Consider the following 12532-nt stretch of genomic DNA (forward strand, 5'->3'; position numbering starts at 1 on the left):
AAAAAGAAACTTCCACACCCATTGGTCAGGTTGCAATCAGGTGGTGAACCAGAAACCCAACCCAGGAACGTCCGAAGTGAGAACCAATGTGAATGAATCAGGCAGCCCGGAAACCACGTTACTGAAAAGGACAACCCCCCAGTCCTCTGGGGCCTGGCCCCACCTCCCTCCCAGGGCACCTCCTGCTGCTCCCTCCCTAGGGAGGAAGTGCGCCTGCTCAGGGGCTCGACTGGTCAAAATGTCCTGTCCAGCCCGGCCAGCTTGGCTCAGTGGTTGAGCATTGACCTATGAACCAGGAGGTCAAGGTTTCAAATCCCTGTCAGGGCACAAGCCCCCTTTGGGGGGCGTATATATATATCACACATTAAAAAAAAAAAGAATGTCCTGCCCTGGCCGGTTTGGCTCAGTGGATAGAGCATGGCCTGCAGACTGAGGGGTCCGGGGTTTGATTCTCACCAAGGGCACATAACCCGGGTTGCAGGCTCGATTCCCGGTATGGGGTGTGCAGGAGGCAGCTGATCAATGATTTTCTCTCATCATTGATGTTCTGTCTCTCTTCCTCTGAAATCAATGAAAATACATATATATAAAGAATGTCCTGCCCAGCGGCGCCCAGCTGTCCTTAGCAGCCCTGCTGGCCAGTGGCCCAAGCTCGCGGCTGGAGTCCACACCTCGCGTCAAGTGGGTGCCATCTCCCTTCTCTGAGGAAAACCTTTGCTCCCTCCCCCTTTTGCAACTGTGGGGACATTGGTCTCCTTACTTCCCTTTTCCTCCTGGTGAGCAAGGGCCTGGTTTATTTATGCTCTGCCTTTGTTAAAAGAATGAATGACTGAGCCCAGCTTTGACGGTCCCATGAAGGGCCTCCAGCTCCAACACCTTCAGGCCCACCCACCAAGTCCCCATTCCTGCTCCCAGGGCGCTTGGGCGCCCTCCATAGGGCAGACTCTGCACTGTCTGATGACTAAGGGAAGCCCATGGAACTTAGTACCTGTCTCTTCCTTGAGCCAGCTCAGTGTCAAGCACACAGCAGGTGCTCAATAACTAATGACCTAAGGCTTAAAGGAGACACTCCTAGCTTCCTTGGCCCGGGCCCAGCCTGCCTCTCTCTTTTTCTGCATGGCTGCCGCCCACCCAGGCCCGCTCCCAGCACGCTGCCTTGCTGGCAGCTTCCAGGATGCAGCACGCAGGTGCCCGCTGCACAAACACAGCACAGCGCCTCCAGCCCTCGCTGCGCACAGACTCCACAGACACAGGCTCATAGCACATGGACTCTTTATTGTGACGCTCAGTGGAAACCTCTGGAACCAGCTTCCTGTAGTGGTGACAGCTGCAGCACATGCTAAGGCACTTTTACTCTAGAAAAAAGGGTGGGGTGCGAGTTCATTCACTCCTTTGTGACAGCAACTGGGACCTGAATTCAGAGCTTTGGAGGCATATGTAGCTTTTACACAGCTTCATGATTTGTGGACTTTGTTTCTTTAAAAAACACCTTCTTTGCCATAAGTAAGTCTAAATGCAGCATATACATAACAGTTAGGAATACAGGGAATCAGCAACCAGTGCAGACCAGTGTAGGACACACTCCTCTTCCAAACAGGCTCCAAAGGAAGGCAGTGACGAAGACCGGGGGCTTTACCATTTACTAAAGGGGGAAGAAAACCTTTTACTTTTCTCCTTTCAAAAACATCTGTGCAGATGGTGGGTTTCTCAATGCGACCGAGTCAACGGTGCCGATCAACGACCCTCGGGCCCAGTCCTGGAGTAGGTCAGGTCGTGTGGGAGGGTCACTGGCCCCGTCTGATGCCCTGGCTGTCAGATCTGGGACAGTCCCTTAACCATTAAATATATTTGGTCCCCAAGAGTGTTGGGAGAAGCCTCTGCTGGCCTTTCCAGCTTGCCCCTAGGCCCTGTCTGCGGGCCCCCGGCCTGGCTGTGGCAGGGCAGGCTGCCCTCCGCAAAGGAGGGGAAGGGGTCATCATTGCACTTGAGACGTTCTAGAATCAGGAAGGGGACAGTGCGCTGCCCAGTGGGGGTGGGGAGGAACGGTCCCCCCTCCCCCAGCATTCTGTGCCCTGCACAGAGGTGGCGACCCTGGGCCTGCTCTGGCCGAACCACCCAGAGCCCACGGGAGGGGGCCGGTGGCAGAGGGTGTGAGGTCACCGCGTGTGATTGCCAACAGCAAAGAAGGGGGTGGGGAAGAGCTGGTGGCAGAGGGGGTAAGGTGACGATTCTTCTGGGGTGTTGGGCTATCAAAACTCCTTAGTCTGAAGAAAAATAGATTCGTAGAAAACTCTCTTGCCCGTCCCTGGCGGCTGCCCTTCCGGCCTCACCACCTTGCGCTTTTGGCAAGAGGAGGCTGAAGACCCTGCAGGCCACTCTGTCCCCAGCCAGGGGCCCAGGGCCCTGACTCTTTGGTATCAGATTCTCGGGGTGGGAGGGAGGGTGGGGAAGCGAGGGCAGGCGAGGGGAGGGCGGCAGCAGAGAAGCCAGAGGCCCTCACAGGCGGGGCAGGGGGAGGCACAGGCCTGAGGTCCCCTGGCCTGGTGACAGGGGCTGGGGTCACAGTCACAGCAGTCCCAAGGAGGTGAGGGGTGCTGCGGGGGCTAGAAAGGGGAGGCGGAGTCATCCGTTGGTCGTTCGGTCTGTCTGTCTGTCCTTCTGGGGCAGAAGGCAGAGAGGTTATTCGGCAGCTTTGGCCTCTGCCCCGTCGGCTTTGCCGTCCACCTCGTCATCCGAGCACTCGCCAGTGCCTTTCCGCGCCATCCGGCGGGGCACGACAAACGGCAGGTCCCCGCGCCTGCAGGCAGAGGCAGAGAGTCAGAGACACCACAGCGGCCCCTAGAGGCAAATGGGCGCCTAACATCCCACAGGAGAAGCAATGCTGGCCTCTGGGGCCATGGCCTCCACACAGGCCAGGCCGGCTCTCAGGGAGCAGGTGGTTAAAGTGGAAGCAAAACCCACCAGGAAATCAGGACGGATGACAAGGGGGAAAGGCACTAGAATAGATGGAGTCGCCTTCTGCAACATGCCTCCCTTTCCTCAAACTTAGTCTAAAACAGAGACGGAGAGATACAGGAACGCAGTGTGGGAAGCCCAGCACCTTCCTCCCACCTCGTGTAAGAAAGTAGTATTCAATTAATAAAAAGCAGTATCCAATGCTGACTAAAGGTCGGCTCTTGTGGACTGCATGCGTGAAAAAGGACTGCCGTGAACAGCAGGCAGCGATGAGACTGGGGAGAGGCCTCCCCGCAGCCGCTTCAGCCTTGAATGCTCGCTCTTCCTCCAGCAGCGCGAGAGGCCCTCTGTCCTGCAGGTGCGGTGAGAGGGCAGCAGCTGCGTTCAGCAAGCGCTCACGGCACCGAGCACGGGCCGGACCCACAGCTGCCTCGCACCTTCTAGCTCCAAACGCCCAGCATGGGACCCTTGCCGCCGGATTGGGAGCGGCCGCGGGAGCAGACTTTGCAGATGGGATGGAGTAAGTGACCTAGACTTCAATGCCCATCCACAAGGCGGGGCCAGAGCCCAGAGGGCAAGCAGAACCCGGGGCAGGGCCCTGATGCCGCTTTCTCGGCCTCCAGGGCTGTGCTCACTGCTGTCGAGAACTCACTTGCGAAAGCAGAAATGACGGGAAGGGGCCGGGGGAGGCAGGGCTCACCTGAGCTTGTTCTTGAGGGAGCTGACCTCCCGGTTCATGGCGTCCGCGGTCTCGGTGGCGTCCTCCAGCTCGCGCTGCAGTTTCCTGCGGGAGGCGTTGGCCCGCTGGGCCTCCTCCTCGGCCTCCTCCAGCTGCCGCTTGAGCTGCTTCAGGCGGGTGGACGCCTTGTCAGCCTGTGGGGATGTGTGGCCAGTGGCCATGGTTAGGCGTCCTCGGCGAGTGTGGCCTGTACGGCCTCTGGCCAGCCCACCGCTCTGCCCACAAACACACCTGGTCCTTGAACTGCTCGGCGTTCCTGCGCTCATCATCCACCTGCAGCAACACGTCCTTCAGCTTCTTCTCGGCCCGGCGCACCTGCTTGCAGGCCGCCTGGCGCTCCCTGCCAGGCACAGACAGCGTGGCTTAGGGGGACACCCTCCTTCAGGGGGTCCGGCCACACCACAGGCTGGACCACCCACTCCTGGCCTCACTGCTACTTCCCCCCAGGGAGGCCTTGGTGCTAAGGCAGCCCCTCTTTACTGGACACCCACTGTGAGCCTTGGCTTCTGGGAGGCACTTTAATTGGCCCCATTTCAGAGATGGGGAAACCGGGCCTCCGAGAAGAAAAGGGACACATCTCAGAGCATATGTGGCCCTAGGGAAAGGGAAAATTGAGATTGGGGACCCAGTGGGAACCCCATTACCTCCCAACAAGTCTCTGTCTTGCTGAGCCCAGACTGTGCCCAGGTGGTTGTGAATGTCTACCTCTCTCTCTGAGGCAGCCTAACAGACAGCCACACACTCAACTTCAGAGGTGGGCCAAGGGCTCCTCAAGCTCTTCAGGCCCCAGGGAAACGGAGGAGAGCCCGTCGGGAGGGGGAGATGAGTCGCAGGGACAGGATGCTGGTTCCTGGCTACACCCAGAGGGGCCTGAAGCTTGCTCAGGTGACGGGAGAGGGAGACCTACTTCGTCTCGTTGTCCAGCTGCTCCTCCAGCTGCGCGATCTTGGCCTCCAGGGCAGTGATGGAGGCCTTGTACTTGGACTTGACTGTGCCCTCCATCTCCTGCAGCTTGACCTTGAGCTCCTTGTTCTGGCGCTCCATCTGCTGCCTGGCGTTCTCGTTCTTCTGGGCGTGGCTGCGCTCTAGGTTCAGGTCTGTGTTGATCTGATCGATCTGTGGGAAGAAGGGCTCGTGAATGGAGGGAGGCTGGGGACAGACCCCACAGATCTCCTTATAACACCAGGTCGCCCAAACGTATCAGGGCCAGGACATGCTCCCCTAAGCAATCAGGAAGCTGCCGGCTTGGCCGAGGTGGCACTCAGGACCCACAGCCCGAGCACGGTGCGGTGCCGAGGGAGTGCCCAGGCAGCCCAGCCCTGCCCACCTGCAGGTTGGCCTTCTTCAGCCTGTCGTTCACCAGCTCCGTGTTGCCCTGCTCCTCCTCCAGCTCCTCCTCCAGCTGGGCGATGCGAGCCTCCAGGCGCCGCTTCTCCTCCAACGCCAGGGCTCTGGGGAGGCCGGGGAGGAGTGAGAAGGGGCCAGTCCCAGAGGGGGTGTACCCCCCACAACACCCACCTTTACTTAGTGGCTCACTCACCCTTTGCCGCTGCTGTTGGCAATCTCGTCCGCCAGCTCGTCCCGCTCCTGCTGGGCCTGACGCTTGGCACGCTCTGCAGCTGCCAGTTCCTGCCACGAGAACCCAGAGTGTGACCCGCTGGCAGCCCGCTGTCCTGAAAGGCCACCCCTTCCCTTCCTGGTCCTCTGCAGTGCCAACCTCCCCAAGACCCTGGCGCCCCCTCACAAACCCCCTTCTGGGCCTGCCTCCTCCATGAGGTCCTTTCTCATGAGCCCCTCTGGCTCACAGGGCTGAGTCCTCCCTCAGAGGTCACATATTAGGCACCACAGTTTAAACCACCGTCCCCTCCTACTCCGCCATCTAAGTGCTCGGAAGCAGGCCTAGAGCCAGTGATGTAGCGGAAAATAAGAAACCGTGTGGCCTAATGGGGCATGCTGGTCCCTCTTCATCCCGGGTAGACCAGATATCAGGAGGGATGAGCTAGAGATGTGAGTTAGGACCCGGGTGTGAGGGCTCTGAAAGCCAGATGGAGGAGAGGGGATTGACGCCCAGGGTGAGGGGCCATGGACAAAGGCCCTCATGTGACCATGGAGGGAAGGATCCCACCCAGGCCCAGGCAGGAGAGCACAGTCAATTAGCAAGAGCGGACGAGGACCTGCCTGCATGCCTGGCCCCCACTGCAGAAGACTGCCCAGACCCTGAGGAATCTATGTGCCTCATGTGTGATAGACAAGGGTCACTCGGCCCACAAGCCTCTGGGCGGGACCTCTCTTGGCCAGGAGGCCATTCACAGTGAGAGGTGGAGGTTACAAACTGAAATCCTGCAGGGAATTCTTTCATAAAGACCCAGCCCAACTAAATCCTGGAGTTCCCCTAGCTTATTTTCTTTCTTTCTTTCTTTATTTATTTATTTATTTTCCCCTAGCTTATTTTCAACCCTGACCAACAAGAGCCCAGTGGAGGCCCTGCACTGCCACCTGCTGGCCAGAGACCCAGATCGACCCTTTGGCCCTGATCACCTCCTGAAGCTGAATCATCTCGGCCTCCATACTCTTCAGCTTCTTCTCGTTCTCCTTGGCCTGCGCCAGGATCTCCTCGCGGGAGGCCCGCGTGTCATCCAGCTCGCGCATGTAGTCCTTCATCTGGGCCTGTGGGGGGAGGAGCTTGGTACCTACCTCCACCCTGAACCCAGTGGCCACTCATGTCCTGCCCACCTCACCTCCCACCTCCCACCCCCCATCCCCTCCAAGGGACAACCACCACCAACAGCACCTTGTGGCTGCCCTTTTCCTTGACACCACAGGGAACAAGCTTAACTAAAAGGGCAAAACAGTAACCAAAGACAAAATGTTCCTTTACCCGGCGCCATTTTATACTTGTTGACCGCCAGGATCTACGAAGCATACCCTGGGCAGCGTCAGTCACCGTGTCCATAGGACCCTCGTGGCTCGTGTTTCACTTCCTACAACTGCCTGTTGGCTTGAATCCTGCGCTCTGGCCCCATCCTCCCCTGCCCCCCCACCCCCGACACCTGCTACTCTGCCAGGTTATCCCGACCACACGCAGGAGCACATTTCCTTTCTCTTCTCCTGCCGTCTGTTTTAATCCTACAGATCGTGGTCAAGTAGCTTTCAGACTGTTCGTTCCGACTCAACCGCTGGGCCTGAGTCCCCGTCTGTGAGACGGGTAAGGGCACCAAGACCTTCCTGGGACAGGGGAAGGCGGCACATCCGCATTCACTGGCCACCCCACTAGCCTCCCAGCCCCACGCTGATCCCGGCACCTCCGTGTGCGGCCAGATCTGCTGTGGTCGGGCCTGACCGCACCTGCAGCTTCCGCAGCTGTTTGATGGCTTCGTCGCGGTTCTTGTTGGCTGAGTCGATGTGGGCCTCCAGGTCCTTCAGGTCCAGCTCCAGCTTCTTCCGAGCGGCCACTGCCAGTGAGCGCTGCTTCCTCTCGTCTTCCAGCTCTGCCTCCATCTCCCGCACCTGGGGGAGATGCCGACAGCTCAGGAGGCCGGACCCACACACAGACCCTACGCCAGCTCTGAGTCCAGATGGGTTTGGCTTAGCTCTGTGGATCCATGGGGCTCAGGGGCCATGATCATGATATGATCACATGGCAGGGAGCCTTCCACCATCCAGATAGAGGAAGGAGAGGGGACGTCTGCTGGAAACCTGGCGGGGTGGGGGATTCCATGCCCACCTCTGCCCAGAGGCCAAGAAGGCCCTGACCCTGGAGGAGGAGGACCACACGCACCTGTCTGACCAGCTGCTTCTTCTTCTCCTCGCTCTGCTCGTCCCGGCCCTGCAGGTCCCGTTCGAACTGGGCCTTCATGGCCTGCAGGTTCACCTCCAGCCGCAGCTTGGCATCCTCGGTGGCCTGAAGCTCATCCTCCAGCTCCTCCAGCTGGGTCTTCATCTCCTCCACCTGCTGCTCCAGGGCCCGCTTAGACTTCTCCAGCTCGTGGACCTGCCACCGAGGGAACCCGAGTCAGGAGCAGAGGGACAAGAGGTCCCCGAGGCTCAGTGTCCCATCCCCCACTAATCCTCGGTGCTGCCCCACAGGGCCCCTCCCGGTACTCACACTCTTGCCCACGTCGTCCTTGGAGCTCATGAGGTCCTCCATCTCCGTGCGGAACTGCTTGTTGAGCCGCTCCAGCTCTGCCTTCTGCTCCATGGCCTCCTCCAGGGCCCGGGCCAGCGACAGCGCCTTGGTCTCCTTCTCTCGGGCCTCCGCCTCTGCCCTGTCACGCTCCTCCGCATACTTGGCAGAGACGGTCTTCTCCTCCGCCAGGAGCTGGGAAAGAGATGGGCGCCATGAAACTCGAGCAACGGGCCCTTAGAAAGAGCTCAGAACCTGCGGACCCCAGGCAGGTAGCACGGGCAGACTGTGAAGGTCCAGCGCTGGCTCTGAGGGGAGGGGCACCAGGAAGAGCAAGCACATGCTGCTGCCTGGGCAACCCAGCTGCCTCCCAGGGTGACAGGCTCTGTCCTGTGTGTAACCGATGAGGGCAGAGATTGCTTCTGCCACCAGGATTTAGGTCCTTGTTTTGTCACTGACTAATGGTTCTCTGTCCCACAGCTCCCTCCATGGGAACCCACAGCTCCCTCCATAAGAACCACAGGAAACATGGCCGCTCAGGCCTGGGAAGGCTTTGTTCTCCTGAACGACCTGAAGGGGGTGACTCTGGCTGCTGTGGCCTCGCCCAGGGATGTGAGTTTAAATCCCCCTGGTGCCCATTCTTCACGTGGGCCTACCCTTGCTGAGCCTTATTGTCCCACCTTCCCATTCCCTTTGCCCCGCCCCTCATTTACCCCATGGACCTATTTCTGAAAGGACCAGCGAGTAAGTGCTTTAGACTCTGCAGGCTGTGTGTATGTAGCCACTGCCTGACTCTGTGCAGATAGCAGGAAAGCAGCCAGAGATGCCAGACGAAGCGGCCTGGCTGAGCGCAATGCGCCCTCTGCCACAGCGGCATGAGGCCGGGGAGCTGAGCCCTGATTTCTCCCATTTTCTATCCCAGCCCACGGTCTGCCCGCTATATGCTGCCTCCGGTCCTTTAGAATGAGGAAGAGGCATGAACACATGCATTAAAAAATCGGTTCGTTATAGAAAATGTGAAAAACACAAGAAACCAGAAAGCGGAAAGTCACTCCTATCAAACGAAGATGCCCTGCTCCGAGCACTTTCCTTTTGTTGTTGTTGTTAATTCTCACCCGAGGATATTTTTTTCATTGATTTTTAGAAAGAGTGGAAGGGAGGGGGCGAGACATGGAAAGAGAAGCATCAATGTGAGAGAGACACATCAACTGGCTGCCTCCCGCACACGCCCCTACGGTGGGCCTGGGCCGAGACTGAGCCTGCACCTGAGGTACGTGCCCTTGACCGGAATCATGACCTTTCAGTCTGCAGGCCACCGCGCTAGCCACTGAGCCAAGCCGGCTAGGGCCGAGCCCGTTCTCGCCAGGCCCCTCAACAAGTGGGAAGCCCACACCTCTGAGCGCCTGCTGCTAGTGACGGGACCCCAGGGCTCCCTCGGTGTCCGCGGCCGAGGCCTGAAGCCCTAGTGTTTGCAGAAGAAAGGAAATGAGGAGCATGCGGACGGCACACACCTGGTCAAACTTCTTCTGCTTCTTCTCCAGGTTGGAGACACTCTGCCGCTGGTGGTCCAGGTCCACGAGCAGGTCGTCCAGCTCCTGCTGCAGCCGCGTCTTGGTCTTCTCCAGCTTGTCGTAGGCGGCCACCTTCTCCTCGTAGCGCTGGCTCAGCCCCTCCAGGTCCTTCTGCAGCTTCCTCTTGGCTTCCTCGGCAGTCTCCAGGCACCCCACACCATCATCCATCTTCTTCCTCATGTCGGTCACCTGGGCAGGAGCAAGGAGTAAGGAGACACCCAAGACAGCACCTGTGCCCGAGCCGGCTGGGACTGGCCTGCTACCTCATGAATGGAGGCCAGGGAGCCACCAGTTATGGAGCCCTCCCTCTTCCACCGGCAAGAGAAGCCGAGTTTCTGCAGAGAGTGTCTGCCGTGGACATGGAGTGGAGCGCAGGCCAGCTTCGCAGGGCCTCTCCACTGTGACCTACCCCTTACAGGGGCTCACCCAGACGCGAGCATCCTCGTCACCTGCCCCAGGCAGCAGGGCCAGTGCCCTCTGGGGAATTGGTGTGCGGGAGCCAGGAGGACCCAGACACTGTCCTGAAGCCTCGTCCTTGCACCTGGACACAGAGCTGCCATCACGCGCACGTGCTGGCCACTCTTCCCCCCCAGACCGCGGAGCGGACCGTGCACCCATTCTGAGCTCAGGGCAGGCCTCCCGACCAGGCACATTTAAGTCCCAAGACAGGACCTAGAACAGGGCTCTTGATTGGGTTTGGGTGTGGGTCCTCTGACAGTCTAGAGCAGACTACGAACTCCTGGGGACCCTGGGCTAAGAGCCCTGGGCTGGAGAGGGCAGGAGCTCCCTGAGGAAGGGCACCCAGCACTGGCAGCCTGGGTGGCCCAGTGGACCAGCAGACAGGGCCGTGCCTCCCCAGCCTGGGCCTCTTGCGGGGGAGCTAGTACCGAACCTGGGCCTGGAGGGTGGTCATCTGCTTCTCCAGGTTCCGCTTGGCCTCCTCCTCCTCCTCCAGCTGCTCCTTCAGGGAGTTCTTCTCGTCTTCCACCTGCTTCAGCTTGGTGCTCAGGCTCAGCTTCTGCCGGTTCTCCTCCTGCAGTAGCTCCTACACGAGGACAAGAGGGGCGCGGGGTCAGGAGGGACAGCATCAGAGCCGCGCAGCCCCCACACCCCTGGCAGGGGAGCAGCTGGTCCCTCTGACTCAGGGCACAGCCGGGAAACCCTGCTGGGGAGCCAGAAGGACCCAGAGGTTTGGCAGGTGATGACATGCAGGCACTGCATCCTCCCAGGAAAGGCCCAGCTGCAGAGACCTGCTGCCACCCTCACCTGTGTGTCCTGCAGCTGGGACTCCAGGGTGGAGAAGTCCTTGGTGAGCTTGCTGGACTTGCTGTCAGACTGGGTGAGGAGGCCCGTCACATTGTCCAGTTCAACCTGCAGGGACGGTGGAGACAAAGGCATGAGGCTGACCAGGCCTGCCCCAGCTCCATGCTCTCAGGCTAAGCTGAACCAGAAGCCTCGCCAAGGAGCCAGTTTGAAGCAAGAAAAAGAGCAGGAGCCTGGAGAACTGGGCCCGGCCAAGGAGCTGCCAAAGGGACCACTGCCCAGGCCCAGGTCCCGGCGGAATTCTCACCTGCAACTTGGTGACCTTGTCGGCCAGCTCCGTGCGCACGCGCTCTCCGTCGTTGAACTTCACCTGCAGCTCCTGCAGCTGGGCCTCCACTTTCTTCCGCTTGTGCTCTGAGTCCCCTTTGCCCTGGAGCAGGGCCTTCACCTCGTTGGCCAGCTCTCCTCGCTCATTCTCCAGGGTCTGCTTGGCCTTCTCAAGGTTGGCTTTCACCTGGTAGGGAAGGAAGCAAAGGTGTGAGAGGGGCATCACCCACACCCTGTCACGAGGCTGGTCTTTCATCGGGAGAATCGCTGCCTCTGCCGAAAAATGATGTTGGGTAAGTTTGGGAGGTGGCCTGCTTGCCAGCGCCCCAGACTCAGAAGGCTCACACTTGATCAGTACTCATCACTCAGCCGGTGCGTGACACCCGTGTGTGATACCAGTACATGACACCCATGCGTGACACCAGCACGTGTCCTCGTCTCTGAGGCCTCAGCTTCTCCACCTCTAAACCAACCCCTGCCCAGCTTCCCTCATGGGGAGAGGGAATGTTAACGTGTAAGACGTTGTCACTGCTGATATGATGGCGTTAGTGATGATATTACAGAATGAAGGAGATTATAACTGTTCACAGTTAGACATCCAGTAAAGCCTCTTTCAGATTTGATGTTCAAAGTCATGATGTAATGTTCTTCCAAAAAATAAAGTGGAGTTTACAGAACAAACATGACAATCCCATTCTAGTCTGCACCATGCTGGCCACAGGGTCCTGGGCAAGTTCAAGGGTAAGCCGTGAATACAAAGGGATGCTGGGTAAAACAGCTAAAGGTCAAAGAAAGGTTTCAATCTGCAGAACTGGGTGGAAGTTGAAGGGAGACAGATGGACAGACTTGTTTCTAAATTTTTGTTGTTGTTAATGCTCACCCAAGCATATTTTTTCCATTGATTTTTTTTTTTGAGAGAGAGAGGGAGGATGAGAGAGAGAAACACCAATGTGAGAGAGACACATCAATTGATTGTCTCCTGGATGGGGCACAGGCAGGGCTGAGGATCAAACTTGCATGCCCTTGATGGGGAATGGAACCCACGACCCTTTGGTGCATGGGCTGATGCTCTAATCATGGAGCCACACTGCCCAGGGCTCTAAAATATTTTATAGGAAACACTTTATAGGTTGCCACACAGAAGAGCTCTGAGCTGGGAGCTGGGAGCCACAGGAGGCAGGACTTGTCCTGTTAAGGAACTGCCAGGCCATCAGCTGCCTGACAGAGAAACCAGCTGGATTAACATCCCCAGGGTTTTCCCCCAAAAGACTCCAGGTGGGAGGTGTCTAGAGAGGACCCAGACTTCAGAAAAGGGACCCTCAGGCCCTGTGGAACTCAGGTTCAGGGTTGCTCCAATTCCTGGAAGCTTTCTCGTCAGGTTGGTGAACAAATAATAACTGTATTTGAACAACATACCAAGCCCCTAAGTGCTTCAATGCCATCTAAGTGCTTCACAAGTCATTAACTCCAACTGTCACATGAACGTATAAGACAGGCCTATCATTACCTCCTTTACAGAGGGGGAAACTGAGGCATGGGGGTAACTATCTGCCA

General features: G+C 58.4%; 1 protein-coding gene across 1 annotated transcript in view; it reads right to left on the bottom strand.

The window, feature by feature from the left end:
• Window positions 1–1255: 1255 nt before the first annotated feature.
• Window positions 1256–12532, bottom strand: part of MYH9 (myosin heavy chain 9) — a 92884-nt gene continuing 81607 nt past the window's right edge. Inside the window, exons 28-41 of the mRNA XM_036299190.1 lie at window positions 10959–11165; window positions 10655–10759; window positions 10281–10433; window positions 9329–9577; window positions 7800–8012; window positions 7473–7685; window positions 7040–7201; window positions 6233–6361; window positions 5235–5323; window positions 5022–5145; window positions 4602–4810; window positions 3926–4034; window positions 3656–3828; window positions 1256–2797 (exon numbers count right to left, since the gene is read on the bottom strand). Of these exons, the coding sequence (XP_036155083.1) occupies window positions 2680–2797; window positions 3656–3828; window positions 3926–4034; window positions 4602–4810; window positions 5022–5145; window positions 5235–5323; window positions 6233–6361; window positions 7040–7201; window positions 7473–7685; window positions 7800–8012; window positions 9329–9577; window positions 10281–10433; window positions 10655–10759; window positions 10959–11165 (2253 nt within the window). The 3' untranslated portion in view covers window positions 1256–2679. The remainder of the gene's footprint in view (window positions 2798–3655; window positions 3829–3925; window positions 4035–4601; window positions 4811–5021; window positions 5146–5234; window positions 5324–6232; window positions 6362–7039; window positions 7202–7472; window positions 7686–7799; window positions 8013–9328; window positions 9578–10280; window positions 10434–10654; window positions 10760–10958; window positions 11166–12532) is intronic.

This window comes from Myotis myotis, unplaced genomic scaffold (genome assembly GCF_014108235.1).
Source record: "Myotis myotis isolate mMyoMyo1 unplaced genomic scaffold, mMyoMyo1.p scaffold_m19_p_3, whole genome shotgun sequence".
Lineage (NCBI taxonomy): Eukaryota > Metazoa > Chordata > Mammalia > Chiroptera > Vespertilionidae > Myotis > Myotis myotis.